Source organism: Podarcis pityusensis (genome assembly GCF_964106645.2).
Source record: "Podarcis pityusensis genome assembly, chromosome: 7".
NCBI lineage: Eukaryota > Metazoa > Chordata > Lepidosauria > Squamata > Lacertidae > Podarcis > Podarcis pityusensis.
The window spans coordinates 1951999-1968087 of NC_138031.1; the positions used below are offsets into that span (position 1 = coordinate 1951999).

Genomic DNA, 16089 nt, shown 5'->3' on the forward strand with positions numbered 1-16089 from the left:
ACATCTGATGGGAGAGCGTTCCACAGGGCGGGTGCCACCACCGAGAAGGCCCTCTGCCTGGTTTATATCTCACCTTCTCTTCCAAGGAGTGCACAGTATCGTACATGGTTCTCCCTCCCATCTTAATTAATCCCCACAGCAACAGCCCTGTGAAGGAGAGGCAATGGCTGGCCCAGGGAGCTTTGTGATGGCCGAGCGTGGATTCGAACCTTGGTCTCCTGGGTCCTAGTATGATGCCCTAACCGCTGCACCACACTGTCTCTGATGTTCACCAACAATAGATGGCAGGCATGAATGAGTTCTGCGGGCAAATTCCTGAGGAGCGGGACAAGGAAGGGGTGGGTTAAAGAATTAGACGGAAATCAGGGGCACAAGGAGACTGGGCTTGTGGGACCCATTCTGTGGTGCTCGCTAATCTTCCCTCTCTGCTCTGGTTTGCAGCTCCCGGCCCTGATGAACGTGAAAGATAAGCGTCCATGGCTCCTCTTTGCCCTGCAAAACGTGGGACTCTTGGCTGGCTGGGGCATCCTGCTGGTGCTTTCCATCTTTGAGGACAGAATCACACTTTGAGCGCAGCCGGGCACCTCTCGCTTGCCTGCAGGTGTGGCGAGGTCCGGGCTGTCCTTCGCCAGAGACTAGAGAGTGGGCAGACAAAGGCCCGGCTGTCATAATCCTCAAAATCAAAGACTGGGGACTTTCTTTGCCACCCATGCCCACAGCATGGCCTTGAACGATGCCCATGCAACAGCTCCCCTCTCCCTCTTCTCTTATTTATTGCATTTCGACATGCCACCCCAATCTCCAAACGGTGCGCGTTTCAGGGGTTGCAGGCGTGCTTGACCCAGGGTCTGGTCTTCATTTGGAAATTGGGCACAGCAGAGACTGTGGCGTCTCTACGATATATGGTTTATTTACCTGTCGACACAACCTGAGTCTAGATGGTGGGCTGATAGCGGAATTCCAGCTGGGCTTGGTCCCCATCTACAATCTTTACTTGAAACACAATGCCCCCCAAAGCTGGGCAAGGGAATGGTCGTTGAGTCTCTGGGGCCAGTGCCCAACTTTGCTGACCGCTGGTGTGAATAATAAGGGACAAATCCAGAAGCTAAAAGCTAGTCCTACCTGGATAAATCAAGGGGAGGAAAGCTGCTAGTTCAGGGGTGAGAGACCAGGGGTTCGTCCCTGGCGTGTCCTGTTAAAAGCATCTTAGCTGGCGAGGCCACAAAAGGAAGATGCTTCTCTGCTTGGGACCCTGGAAAGACTAGCATGACTTATATTATGACAGCCCTCTGGGCAGGACACAACCTGGCTGGGCCTGATGGGAATTGTAGTCCAGAACAGCTGGAGCAGCTCCAGCTTGGCAAAATCAGGTGTAATAATTCTGCAGGGATGGATTTAGGGCTATGCTTGTGGGGCACCCGCACTGGGCGCTGAGCTGAGGTGCTGGGCTTTGGGAAGGACGCATGAGGCTCTGACAGTGTCTTAGAGTCCTTCCGCCTCCTTCCAAAAGCCTAGTTAGTGCTTTCCCAGCTTTGGGAAGGAGCTGGAAGGGCTCTGGGACTCTGCCAGAGCCCTTGCACCTCCTTTCCAAAGTCTGGCGCCTCCTTACCCACCTTTGGGAAGGCAGTGAGAGGGCTGGGGTGTCAAATGTTGGCCTCACACAGGGTGTTGTCCGGGACCGTGCTGAGGAGGGCTGCATTGAGGAGGAATGGTGGAAGTCCACCCCACGCCCCCTGCTCCAGACCCTGAATCTTCCCAGGAGCAGGAAGACAGTATAGATTTGGAACAGTGGTTTGTAGAGAGACATAGTTCAGAAGGCAGCAGCTGGGAAATACTGGATGGGGAACAGCTAGGAGAAGAAACATTGGGAGAGAGAGGGTTAACAGATTCACTGTCTCTGGAAAGCATTCCTCCGCTTTCCCCAAGGTCAAGAAGAGGTGAGAAAGCGGCAAAACAGAAAGCACACAAAGCACAGAGGGGACAGACTCAGATTACAAGACGTAGCAGTGATGTGGATTAATAAGGACGTAAGGGGGTGGGATTCTTAATTCGGAGAACCACCATTTCTAGGAGATGGATTCTTTGTTCTCTTGCTGTGATTATTAAAGTTTCTAACTGGTAAGAAGACTCCTTTTCCTTTGTTCTGCTTATCTACTGCCACGGGGGGGGGGGGGGACCGATTCCCTGAAGCCTGACACGTGCCATAGTACTCAAGTCCACCACTGAATTCCGCAATCGTTTTATATATATATATATATATATATATATATATATATATATATATATTAATATATCATTTCCAACAGTCATTTAACATAACATATTATACAATATTTTAGACTTCCGTCAACAACCTCTGAAGATTTTCCGTTCTTTATCACTTGTTCTGCATTTCTTAGTTTCTCCATTACTTTTAATTATCATTAACTAATAATTCTCTTCATAGTCTTCCTTGCAATATTTCACATAATCCTCCTTACAGAACTTCTTGCAGTCCTACTAGCGTAATCTGTTTATTACAATTACTTTTCAAATAATTCAAGTCTTTACTCCAGTCTTCTAAGAATCTCTGGTCCCGCAGGTTTCACATCCTTCCTGTTAATTTATCTAATTCTGCATAGTCCATTAATTTCATTTGCCATTCTTCTTTCGTTGGTAATTCTTCTTGCTTCCATTTTTGTGCCAATAATATTCTTGCTGCCGAATTCCGCAATCGTTCTATGGCTCAATTTCTATGTCACATTTGAGGAGCCGGCCCAACCATTTGCCCTTGGGGTGAAGGAAATTGTCCTTTCTCGCCTTCCTTCGAAAACTCATCTGCTGGGTTTCAAAAGAGAGGTGCTGCTGGATCTCAAATCGAGCCGGAAGATACGCCTTTTGATTGGAAGACCTGCCTCTCCCCCTTCCAATATGTCTGAGGTTGGCCTGTAGATAATTCAGCGGCAAGGACTCCACACATGCACTCTGGTCCTTTCCCCTTGCTGCTGCAAATTTGGTGCCTGGAGTCCAGGGAAGAAGCCCAGCCAAACCCTCCCTTTTCTCCTTCTCAACATCATCTTCTTTCCGAAGAGTTTTATCTGGGAGCCGTTTATCTGGGAGTTTTATCTGGGAGCCGGGCTTTCTGCCCCCAGATCCATAAGGTGCTGTCCAGAATCCAGATGTAGGGATCTCTCTGCCCTGACCCTGAGCACTGCAACCGTCACGCAGGCTGCGGTAGACCGATAGGTGACTGATGTAGCTCCTTTGTGTGGAATCTACTGTTTCCTGTCTTGTCAATGGTAAATAAAAATCTGTGGGTTTTAAGCGTTTCTCATTCCTTGCCTTGCAATGTACGTTTGGATCAGGGGAAAGAGCTTGCAGCTGCAGAGTGGAGGGTGCTAGGGGAGAAGAAACCTCTGGGCAGATATTTATGATGGACCCCAAGCCTAGAGGCTAAACTGGGAGAAACACAACTCATTTCTAACTGCAAGGGTCTGTGTACATGCCTGTTATGGAAAAATCTAGGTGTGAGGCTGCTCAGCCACCCAGCTTATTGGGCTGAGCCCACGGGTCCCTGCGGAATAAAGGAAGGAGTCCAGCCACCAACTGGAGCAAATAGCTGTAGACCAAAGTTTATTGCACAACAGGTTCAAAGAGGAATTTTGAACCCCGAGGATGGGGTGACAAGGACTTCTAAATCTTTCCCACCATATCCCAGAATACAGTTCGTACAGCATCATTGCTACATCACTGACATGTCACAAAAGGGGGGGGGTAGACAGGGGTTACACTAGTTTAAACTTGGCAAACCTGTCCAGACAAGTCCTTGGTACAAGATTAGCATTCCGTAACAACGCCATTGTCATCAAATCATGGTTTGTTTGTTTGTTCCCCTGCCCTTCACCCTAAGGTCCCAGGCCAGATTACAGCATTAAAACACAATATTGAAAACAATTTATAACAACTTACAATCATAAGGTAAAGGTAAAGGGACCCCTGACCATTAGGTACAGTTGTGACCGACTCTGGGGTTGCGGTGCTCATCTTGCTTTAATGGCTGAGGGAGCCGGCGTACAGCTTCCGGGTCATGTGGCCAGCATGACTAAGCTGCTTCTGGCGAACCAGAGCAGCGCACGGAAACGCCGTTTACCTTCCCGCTGGAGCGGTACCTATTTATCTACTTGCACTTTGATGTCCTTTTGAACTGCTAGGTTGGCAGGAGCAGGGACCGAGCAATGGGAGCTCACCCCGTCACGGGGATTCGAACCGCCGACCTTCTGATCGGCAAGCCCTAGGCTCTGTGGTTTAACCCACAGCATCACCCGCGTCCCTTACAATCATAAAGTGGGTCCTAAATACATACACCTCAAGCCAGGGCAATTCCTTCAGTATTCTTCTTCTTTGGCGATCCCTCGTAGCCGAGTAAGATTGTCTTCCATAAACATGGTTTTAATCATGAGTCCGTAAGTGACTGTGGAGGCCAATTCTGGATCCACACGTCCTTCCACAGTGGGGACATAGGTTTTCTGGCAGGAGTTGATCATGGTGAGGGTTTGCCAAGCGTGCCTTCCTCTTAGCACTTTTCTCCCTTGCGTCCTGAGTTCAAGTGTCTTCAAAGCCTGTGACACCTTTGGTAAAGGCTGTTCTCCAATTGGAGCAGTCGCAGGCTAGTGTTTCCCAATTGTTGGTGTTTATATTACATTTTTAAAGATTTGCCTTGAGACAGTCTTTAAACTCTTTTGTTGACCACCAGCATTGCGCTTTCCATTTTTAAGTTCAGAGTAGAGCAGTTGCTTTGGAAGACGATCATCAGGCATCCACACAACATGCCCAGTCCAACAAAGTTGATGCTGAAGAATCATTGCTTCAACACTGGGGATCTTTGCTTCTTCCAGTACACTGGTATTAGTTCGCTATTACACATTACTTACACTTCCCAAGTGATGAGTAAAATTTTTCAGAGACACCGCTGATGGAATATTTCAAGGAGTTGGAGATGGTGTTTATAAGTGGTCCATGTTTCACAAGCATATAGTAAGGTTGGTAGTACAATAGCTTTGTAAACAAGCATTTTGGTTCCCCTGCGAATGTCCCGGTCCTCAAACACTCTGCACTTCAATCGGAAGAAAGCCACACTTGCAGAGCTCAGGCGATGCTTGATTTCGGCAACAATGTCGGCCCTTGTGGAAAGATAACTGCCCAGGTAGGAGAAGTGATCAACATTTATCAATGTTACACCATTGAGTTGGATTTGTGGCACTGCAGAGGAGTTGTTTAGTACTTGTTGGTGCAGCACTTTGGTTTTTTGGATGTTGAGAGAAAGGCCAAAGGTAAAGGACCCTGGACATTTAAGTCCAGTCAAACTTGACTGTGGGGTGCAGTGCTCATCTCGCTTCAGGCTGGTGTTTGTCCACAGACAGCTTTCTGGGTCATGTGGCCAGCATGACTAAACCACTTCTGGCACAAAAGTACACCATGATGAGTGGCACAGCGCAAGCAAACGCCGTTTACCTTCCGGCTGCGGCAGTACCTATTTATCTACTTGCACTGGTGTGCTTTCAAACTGCTAGGTTGGCAGGAGCTGGGACAGAGCAATGGGAGCTCATCCCATTGCGGGGATTCGAACCGCCGACCTTACAGTCTGCAAGCTCAAGAGGCTCTGTGGTTTGGACCACATGACCACCCGTGTCCCTTCTACTGTAAGTTATACAGTGCCAGGCACACTTCTGCGGGGAGGGAGTTGCACAATTTGGGAGCCACTGCAGTGAAGGCCCTGCTAGGGTTGCCACTTGCCCTGTATGATACAGGATTGTCCCTTATATCCAGTGCTACCTTTGTATAAAAATAGGTGCCAGAACTCACCACGAACACCTCCCTCGTTCTCTTAGAATGGCCCTGGCGCCCACCTGAGAGTTGCTGGAACTGGGTTCTGGGGAGTACTGGCTGAAGGAAAAGCCCTGCTTATACTAGTGGACAAAATTGTGGAAACCTTATGGAGAAAGCATTTCCGAGATTTGATGGCTCATAACACTTCTTTTCTTTTTTTTTTGCATAATACCATAAAATTATATATCAATGGAAAGATAAGTTAATGAAGAATGTAGTGGTGTTATGAGCCATTAAACCTCGGAAATACACTTTTTCCAAAAGGTTTCCTCAGTTTTGGCCACTAGTGTATATCAGTGTAAAATGCTATATCCTGTATCGATTAAATAATGTTGTAAACAAAATCTGCCCTTATTCCCTTATGGGGGACACAAGAGCCCTTATAGAGTCCTTCGTAGGTTCTCCATCGGTAGGAGAAAATAACAGAGGCCAACCAGAGAATATTGAGAAACAAAGCAGCCAGTAAGCCTGATCTTTATTGAACTGTTGCAACAGAACAAAGGTGTGCCTGCTCTTATAAAGACATTTTAAATTGCCCACCCTGGAGTCCAAGACCACCCCCAGAAACCTCATACATACATCACAGAAGGCGTGTAGCTCAAGACCACCACCACCCCAACACATAATACCTACATCACAGAAAGGGGGGTCTACAACAGAAATTTGAATGTTGTTGTTTTTCCTGTCTGCCAGATTATCCGATAATGCCTTATCTGATTGCCTTTCCTGGTAGTCTGGCCATTCCTTTGAGATGGTGATTACCCACTTCCTAAGACAATGGGAAGGCTCCCTTTCCCCCTCCCTCCTTGCAGAGAAACATTTGGTCAGTTTTGGGAGTCAAAATGGTTTCAGGACGATCTTCCTGTGCTGCTCCAGACATGTGGTTTATATATTTATGTACGTGTTTGCTTGGTACATTTATGAACATTTATTATATATTATTGTTGTTGTTGTTGTTTAGTTGTTTAGTCGTGTCCGACTCTTCGTGACCCCATGGACCAGAGCACGCCAGGCACTCCTGTCTTCCACTGCCTCCCACACTTTGGTCAAACTCATGCTGGTAGCTTTGAGAACACTGTCCAACCACCTCATCCTCCTCTGTCGTCCCCTTCTCCTTGTGCCCTCCATCTTTCCCAACATCAGGGTCTTTTCCAGGGAGTCTTCTCTTCTCATGAGGTGGCCAAAGTCTTGGAGCCTCAGCTTCAGGATCTGTCCTTCCAGTGAGCACTCAGGGCTGATTTCCTTCAGAATGGAGAGGTTTGATCTTCTTGCAGTCCATGGGACTCTCAAGAGTCTCCTCCAGCACCAGAATTCAAAAGCATCCATTCTTCGGCGATCAGCCTTCTTGATGGTCCAGCTCTCACTTCCATACATCACTACTGGGAAAACCATGGCTTTAACTATACGGACCTTTGTTGGCAAGGTGATGTCTCTGCTTTTTAAGATGCTGCCTAGGTTTGTCATTGCTTTTCTCCCAAGAAGCAGGCGTCTTTTAATTTTGTGACTGCTGTCACCATCTGCAGTGATCATGGAGCCCAAGAAAGTAAAATCTCATATATATGAGACCTTAATTTTTTATAATAATAATAATAATAATAATAATAATGTAATAATAATAATAATGTAATAATAATGTAATAATAATGTAATAATAATGTAATAATAATGTAGTAATAATAATAATAATAACAATAACAACAATAATAACAATCACCCACCTTTATGTATTTACCCCCTTTCTTCTGTGCTTCTGCACTCTCTCTTCTCCCTCTCTCAATTCCCCCCCTTGCTTCTTTCTTTCCCTTTTCCCTCCTCCCTCCCCACATCCCTCCCAGGACAAGGCTTCTTCCATTTGCCCCCCAAACGCCTCTGCACGCCTCACAAGTTCAACCCCGAGCGGCAGCTCTCCCCTTTCCCAGCTCTATCGTTACGTCCCGCTCGACGAGGCCCTTGCCATTGGACCTCCGGCTTGCCGCTCATTCCCCTCCCCGCCAATCAGGACTCCGGTTCCGCCTTCCGGCCTCGCGGCTGCGCCGAAGGTTCCGGCGGGAGCGGTTTCCTCCCGGACCGGTTATGCCCGCGCACCCCGCCGGCTGAGGGGGAGGTAAGGCCGGGGCCCCGGGATGGGGGGTGGGTGGGGCGGCGGGAGCGGGAGGGGAGAGGCGGAGGGGGGAGAGGAGGGGGAGCAGGTCCGGGCCGCGAAACCGGCCCCGGGGAGCCCCGGGGAGGGTGGCCCTTGAGGGCGCCCTTGGGCCCCTGCAGGAGCGCCCCCCGCCAGAGCAAGGCGGCCTCGTCAGGGGTCTGCCCTCCCTCCCTCCCCCCTCAATATGTATCATATACTGTGTATATCAAATATATGCCATATATTATATTATATATTATAATATTATATTATATATATATATGATTTTTTTAAAAAATATTTTATTAATTTTTTTTAAAAATAGTTTATTAAATTTTTTAAAAAATATTTTATAAAATATATATCACATATATATCTCACATATATATATATATATATATATCTCACATATATATATATATATCTCACATATATATATATATCTATCTATCTATCTCACCTATATATATATCACACACACACACACACATATATATATATATATATATATATGTTACACACACATATATATATATATCTCAATATCACATATATATATATCAAATATAGCAAAAGACAGGAGTGCCTGGCGTGTTCTTGTCCATGGGGTCACAAAGAATCAGACACGACTAAACCAACAAATCCAATATATGTCATATATTTCATACACATATCTCTATCATATATGATTTTTTAAAAAATATTTTATTAAATATGTATAATATATGTTAAATATATGTCTCATATATATATACAGTGGTACCTCGGGTTAAGTACTTAATTCATTCCGGAGGTCCGTTCTTAACCTGAAACTGTTAACCTGCTGAAGCACCACTTTAGCTAATGGGGCCTCCCGCTGCCGCCGCACGATTTCTGTTCTCATCCTGAAGCAAAGTTCTTAACCCAAGGTACTATTTCTGGGTTAGTGGAGTCTGTAACTTGAAGCATATGTAACCTGAAGCGTATGTAACCCGAGGTACCACTGTGTGTGTGTGTGTGTGTGTGTGTGTGTGTATATATATATATATATATAGACACAGTCATACCTTGGGTTGAAGTAGCTTCGGGTTGAGCATTTTCGGGTTGCGCTCCACGGTGACCCGGAAGTAACGGCGCACGTTACTTCCGGGTTTCGCCGCTTGTGCAGATGCTCAAAATGACGTCACTCGCATGTGCGGAAGTGGCGAATCGCGACCCACAGACGCGGGTTGTGTCCGCTTCAGGTTGCGAACGGGGATTCGGAACAGATCCCATTCGCATCCAGAGGTACCACTGTATATGATTTTTACAAAATATTTTATTAAACAAACATTACATACAACAAACAAACAAACAAAAACAAACTAATCTTATGTTAGATATTTTTAGACTTAAGGTCATTATTACAGTACAGTGGTACCTCAGGTTACATACGCTTCAGGTTACATACGCTTCAGGTTACAGACTCCGCTAACCCAGAAATAGTGCTTCAGGTTAAGAACTTTGCTTCAGGATGAGAACAGAAATCGTGCTCCGGCGGCGCGGCGGTAGCAGGAGGCCCCATTTGCTAAAGTGGTGCTTCAGGTTAAGAACAGTTTCAGGTTAAGTATGGACCTCTGGAACGAATTAAGTACTTAACCTGAGGTACCACTGTATACATAAATCAAATTGTCAAGAAATCTAGAATAGATGTATATTATATAAAGGACATAAGAAGAGAGAGGGGAAAAGAAGAAAAGGAAAACGCAGAACGATGAAACCAAAAAATTAATGTAACTAAAACTAACTGTCAAACAAAAAGCGTTATTTGATTAATTCAAACTGGTACCAGGGAGAAATCTTGGGTGGATCAAAGATCAGAGTTACCTGGGTTACCCAAAAATGCTCCCCCCTCCCCATATATTCTGTTCTGGTCTCTTCAGAGGATTGGTGGTCTCTCAGGTGTTGTTGGACCCCAGCGCTCATCAGCCCCAGCTATCAGGGACAATGGTCTGGTGTTGGAATGAATTCACGACAGACGAGTGGCAGGTGTCATATGAGAGGCGTCTGCCGGGGCAAGCCCCGGGAACTCTCTTTTATTGAATATTACAAACATTGCCACAGGTGTGCTTGTGGCTGATTGGTTGATACAAACACAAAGCAACTTGTTGCTGATTGGTTAACATAGGTACACGGCGGGAATTACATATAAACATTAATCACCGATAGATTAAAGGCTGGGAAAAGGAGCTGGAACTAGACAGGCATGAAACCTCCTAATTAAATTATAACTAAAGATTGATATAGCATGACTAAAACAATTACTAATGATTGATCATAACATGAAAATATAGTAATCGAGTTCCGTAGATGTGGTCAGCTATGCATTAAGAACAGATCATATTGTTTGTTCATGAACTTAAGATGAACTGAGGAATGAGGGAATGTCTTGGTGTTTAGAACAGGTTTGTACAGTGTGTGCAGAAGCAGAGAAAAGATTATAAGCGAGACTTCCCAGAATGCAAGAGAAAAGAAGCAATACTTCTCCCATAATGCCACAGTTATGTGCAGAAAGAGAGAACTTCCCTTTAGTCTGGGATGATGGCAGTTGCAGTCCAACATTTGGAGTGCCACAAGTTTCCCATCCCTGCAATACACTGCTGGGCCATGTCTATGAGGGATTAATTGTGCTAGCCATATCGCTTTAAGCTTATCTGTCAGGTCAGATAAATATAGCGCTACCCAAAAGACAGCTGTCAGTCAGGCCCAATGTGTGGATGCCGGGGTGAGGGAAGTGTCTCCTGGGAGTAGCTCATGTGACCCCCTCCAGATGTCATTGTACTACAACTCCCACCATCCCTGACCTTTTGCCATGTTGGCTGGGGCTGATGGGAGTTGGAGTCCAGTGGTATCTGGAGAGCACCACATTGGCCATCTTTGGCATCCAGTTGAGGTCCGGGACTCTGAGTGCCTTGAAGGACCTTCATCTCCCAACTCCATTTTATTTCATAAAATCTGTACACTGCTTGTGGTTGTGTTTTTTTTAAGAATCCTCAAAGTGGATTCTTAAAGAGAAAGAGAAAGAAACAAGAAAATTGCCTTTAAAAACAACTTTTTGAAACGTTCGGAAGATAAAATCAGCAATAAACTAAAAACAGATTAAAACTCACACTTACATTCTTCTACATGTCTGAGTAGGCTTGTCTGAATTAAAATGTTTTTAGCAAGCACTTTAAAGATTACACAGAAGGCACCTGCCTGATGTCAATTGGCAGGGAGTTCCAAAGTCTATGTGCTCAGGTTGAAGTAGTTGATTCGGCCTATATGGGGTAAGGTGATCTTGTAGATAAACTGGTCCCAAGTTGTGATCTAATAATAATAATAGTAATAATAATAATAATAATAATAATAATAATAATAATAATAATTTATTTCAAAACCGCCCAACCCAGCCGAAGCTGGGCTCAGAGAGGCTAAAAACAATAAAAGTAACACAACATTCTAAAATCAATTCATTCTGAAATCAATTCAAAATCTAATTCATGGCAACCATTGGGCTAAAGTTCTGAGGATTACCGAAGAAGGGGGTCAGACTGTGCCCTGGCCAAAGGCCTGGTGGAACAGCTCTGTCTTGCAGGCCCTGCGGAAAGATGTCAAGTCCCGCAGGGCCCTAGTATCTTGGGACAGAGCGTTCCGCCAGATCGGGGCCACAGCCGAAAAAGCCTTGGCTCTGGTTGAGGCCAGCCTAACCTCCTTGTAGCCCAGGACCTCCAAGATGTTTTTGTTTGAAGACCGTAAGGTCCTCCGTGGGACATACCAGGAGAGGCGGTCCCGTAGGTACGAGGGTCCTAGGCCGTATAGGGTTTTAAAGGTCAAAACCAGCACCTTAAACCTGATCCTGTACTCCACAGGGAGCCAGGGAGCTATCTATTGCAGGTAACGTAGCAGCAGAGTCCCCTCCTATGGCTACAGCTAGTTGGCAGATAGGCTGACATCTCTCAGGGCCAGGTCCTGCTGTGGGCTTGTGTCCTGGCCTGCTAGCCGCTTTCCCCACACTGAGCTGTGCCTTTCTGCAGGGAGCCTGCGGAGATGTATGCCGTCTACAAGCAGGCGCACCCTCCCACTGGGCTGGAGTTTTCCATGTACTGTAACTTCTTCTCCAACGCCGAGCGCAACTTGGTGGTGGCAGGGACCTCTCAGCTGTACGTGTACAGGCTCAACCATGACTCTGAGGTACGGTGGACCGCCTGCTTGGGGGTGATGTATGCTGGAGGGATCCAGGAGGAAGGGAGCCATTGCCTTTCACTTTTGTGGTGGGTGTGCATCTCCTGAAAACAACAGGCCATGGGTTTGGCAACAACGAAAGAGTTCTTTCCCACAATGTAAAATTGTGGAGCACCTGAAACTGAGTATATAACCCTGCCTCAGACAAGTGGTCTTGACAAATGGGGAGAGGCCTGGCCCAGCAGTGTTGGAGAGCCAGGCTTAAACAGGATGCAGCCCCCACCCAGGGACATTAGCTGATTGTCAGGTAGGCATGGTTAGGAGGAAATGGCATAGGAACCCCCAACAGGCCAAGATTGGCCTGTGGGCCAGAAGTTTCTCACTCTTTAGTTCAGGGCACATCTCTGAGTTTTGCCTCCAGCTTCCCAAGGGCATATGCCCTGCAGAATTTCTCCTGTTCGGTGATAATGCTGAACTTGGATGAGGCAACTTCCCCTTACTGGCATCCCTGGAAACTGATTTCTACCCCCACCCGACCCAAGCATGGATGTGGCCTCGCAGCCCTCGCTGAACTGCATTAGGATGGAAAGTGCCTGTAAGGACTGGAACTGGCCGTCCCTCCCTCCCTGCTTCCAGTCTCTCTCACAAACACAGCCTTGTCGTTAAGCACCCACCTCGTCACCTAAAGCAACAAGAAACTACATGGAGGCGAATTCATAGACTTGTGTGTAGGCTGGCAGATGTGCGGAGCGTTCAAACCGTCCTCTGCACCAAGTGTAGAAATGCAGCGGAGACTGCAGGGTGAGCAATGAAGCCCCCCCCCCCTTTTTTGCAGGCTATTAACTTTTGTGGGCCAATTTGCAAAGCTGCACGAACCCCACATCCTGCCCCTCTGCTCTTCTTGTGCCAGATGGTGGTCCTGGCATGGGTGTCTTTTGTGCAATTGCTTCCAGCACTCAAGTAGATTCCCTGGAGCTCTTATTCTTTTGAGCCGGCCTGGAATTAACGTTCCTTTTGCAGGGAAAGAGTGATGGTGGCCCAGCAGGGCAGATTTGCTGACCTGCTCTTTTTTAGAAAATAGAAGGAACTGGCTGTGGCACCCTTTGCAGCAGGGAGACCTGGAAAACCCTGGCCCTGCTCCCTAGGATGGGTGTTTCATCCAGAGCCAAAGAGGCCCAAAAGACAGCTGAAATGTTAGAAATGGGTAGCGTCAACTGGGGAGTTGGGTTGGAGAGACCTGGCACAGTCTGAGAGCCAGGGAATGATTTGGGTTGGTGCGGTTATGGGGTACGTTATGGTTCTGGGCTGCATCCTAGGGGTGTGCAGTTCTGGGGCTGGAAGGGAAAGCAATGCACAGGTGATGCCCAGATTTGCCATTCTTTTTTCTTTCTCTCTGGAGCATTAATGCAGCTTTGAGGAATGCCTTGGCACGCTGCCCCAGAGAGAAGGGAGGCGCTGGCCTCCTCAGCCAGACTGTGCAGCTGGTGCAGTGCGCCTGCATTGATGCTGCAGGACTGACTGTGTTCCTTTGCTTCTCTTCTAGACCTCGACCAAAAATGACAGGATCTCCGGTGAGTGGGGTGTGGGGAGCTGGGGCTGCAGTGTGCAGGCATTGGGGGCGGGGGGGGGGAGTCTGGGCAAAGGAGCTGTGGAACCAGAAAGCCTGTATTAAGAGGTTGCCTTGGAAGAAGGCTGCTTGAAGGAAGCTGCTTCTGCAGCCCCCATGGGTAGCTTAGCTGGGACAGCAGCACACTGAGGGTCCAGGGTTCAAATCACTGGGCAGGCATGATTTTATACCAGTTTCGGGGAACCACAGAAGGAGGGGAGAGCGATCTTGTGCTTGAATTTTGCTTATGGATTTCCCATAAGGGCATCTTATTGGCCACTGTGAGAACAGGTTGCTGCGCTAGATGGACCACTGGCCTGAGCCAGCAGTTTGTTTTTATATTCTTATAGTGGGCTCTGATTTTCTTGCCCGGCGGGCTCTCCCAGGTGCTATCTTGGGGCCATAAGTGCTTGGTTGCTTCTGGTGTCAATTCTCTGGGCCCCCAAGAATGGTCTCTGCTGAAACGAGGAGCTACTTCTAGGCAGCCCTCCAAGTAGCCATTGATCCTGGACCTGCACACTTCTTAGCAAATGCCTTCCCAGCTCATGGGCCCTAGCTCTTTAGGGTGGAGCACACGCATGTGTCAAGATGGTTTTGGTGCAGCAAGTTTGGGAAAGATCTCTCCGCCTGAGGCCTGGCAAAGAGGCTGCTTCTCAGAGTATGCCAGCCTTATCCAACCCGGTGCCCTCCAGATGTTTTGGAACGCAACACCCATCAACCCTGACCAAGCTGACTGGGGCTGGTGGGAGCTGTAATCCAAAACATCTGCACAGCGCCAGGTTCTGGAAGTCTGGAGTAATTGCTGAGTAAAAAGATAAAGGTAAAGGGACCCCTGACCATTAGGTCCAGTCGTGGACTCTGGGGTTGCGGCGCTCATCTCGCTTTACTGGCCGAGGGAGCTGGCATACAGCTTCCGGGTCATGTGGCCAGCATGACTAAGCCGTTTCTGGCAAACCAGAGCAGCGCACGGAAACGCCGTTTACCTTCCCGCTGGAGTGGTACCTATTTATCTACTTGCACTTTGACGTGCTTTTTAACTGCTAGGTTGGCAGGAGCAGGGACCGAGCAACAGGAGCTCACCCCGTCGCGGGGATTCGAACCGCTGACCTTCTGATCGGCAAGTCCTAGGCTCTGTGGTTTGACCCACAGTGCCACCCACGTCAACAGATGTCTAATTACTGTTTTTCATACGTTTGCTGTTTTTTCTGCAGTCAGGGACTGAAGAGAACCAGCACGGCCACCTGGCCACCAGCGTTGAAACACACTGAGGTTGGCTTTCCATGCTAAGCCCATCTTCTCAGTGCTTATGTAGGCAGGCCTAATGTAAAGTCTTCTCTCCCCTTCACCTAAAGCAGAACATTTAGGTGGTCCTTTCACTGGTCTTGGTAACGTCCATGGGCTGAGTTCACCTGGGGGCAGGATACAGGCTGAAAGGTTTTGGAGGCTTCTTTCAGGCACAGAAAAGCAGGTTGTGGGAAGGGGCTCTGTGTGCAGCAAGGGCCTCAGAGCCTAACGCGCCTCCGCTTTCTGTCTTGCGCAGAAGGCAAAGGTCACAAGGAGAAACTCGAGCTGGTGGCCGCCTTCTCCTTCTTTGGTAATGTCATGTCCATGGCCAGCGTGCAGCTCGCGGGAGCCAAGCGAGACGCCCTCTTGCTCAGCTTCAAGGATGCCAAGGTAAGGGGTCGGCTTGGGTGGGGGGCCGTGAGATGCAGAGGGCGCAGGAGCCTCAAGGGACCCTGCTTGGGGAGCTGCACATCTTGGAGGTGGTGGAGGGTTTTGATAGGTAGTGGGGTATTATTATAAGTTAGTGGCCCACGGAGCCTTTCCTAAGGGCCCCTGGCCCCTCGACTTGCAGTTGACTATGGCGCGCCTCCTGGGTGGCAATTTTGTCTGGCATGAGGCTAAACAAAATAGCCCTGGAGTTCTTAGGCTGAAAGGAAGCCAAGTCCCTTTCTAGACAACTTTCCGGACCATTGTGAGGAGAAAATGCCTTTGAAAACCAGTTGCTGGAAGCCACAAGGAGGAGAGAGGTTTCTTGTGCTCGAATCCCGCCTGCTGGTTTCCCACAGCTACTTAGAAGACATTGGAACTCTTAGTACAGCCTTCCACAAGCTGGGACCTCCAGATTTTTGGACTACGGCTCCCATAATCCCCAGCAGGCACCAGTTTAGGGAAGGCTGCCCTGATGCACTGTGTGTCTTGCAGCAGCTAAATGAGTTTGTGTTTTGTGAAACAGGAAGAACTGAAGAGCAACCATGCAAACTGAGGAGTGAGTTGCCTTAAAGCTCTTGGATTGCACGGGGTTCTCCTTTAG

The 16089-nt window shown here is 47.8% G+C and overlaps 2 protein-coding genes across 3 annotated transcripts in view; both read left to right on the forward strand.

Annotated features, from left to right (window-relative positions):
* Positions 1-1041, forward strand: part of SLC39A4 (solute carrier family 39 member 4) — a 62298-nt gene extending 61257 nt beyond the window's left edge. For both annotated transcript variants that reach the window (XM_081012587.1, XM_081012586.1), the window contains exon 12: positions 442-1041. In XM_081012587.1, the coding sequence (XP_080868713.1) occupies positions 442-570 (129 nt within the window). In that variant the 3' untranslated portion in view covers positions 571-1041. The remainder of the gene's footprint in view (positions 1-441) is intronic.
* A 6860-nt stretch (positions 1042-7901) lies between these two features.
* The window catches only part of CPSF1 (cleavage and polyadenylation specific factor 1), a 39044-nt gene continuing 30856 nt past the window's right edge, over positions 7902-16089 (forward strand). Inside the window, exons 1-4 of the mRNA XM_081012484.1 lie at positions 7902-7969; positions 12022-12178; positions 13713-13740; positions 15316-15449. Of these exons, the coding sequence (XP_080868610.1) occupies positions 12035-12178; positions 13713-13740; positions 15316-15449 (306 nt within the window). The 5' untranslated portion in view covers positions 7902-7969; positions 12022-12034. The remainder of the gene's footprint in view (positions 7970-12021; positions 12179-13712; positions 13741-15315; positions 15450-16089) is intronic.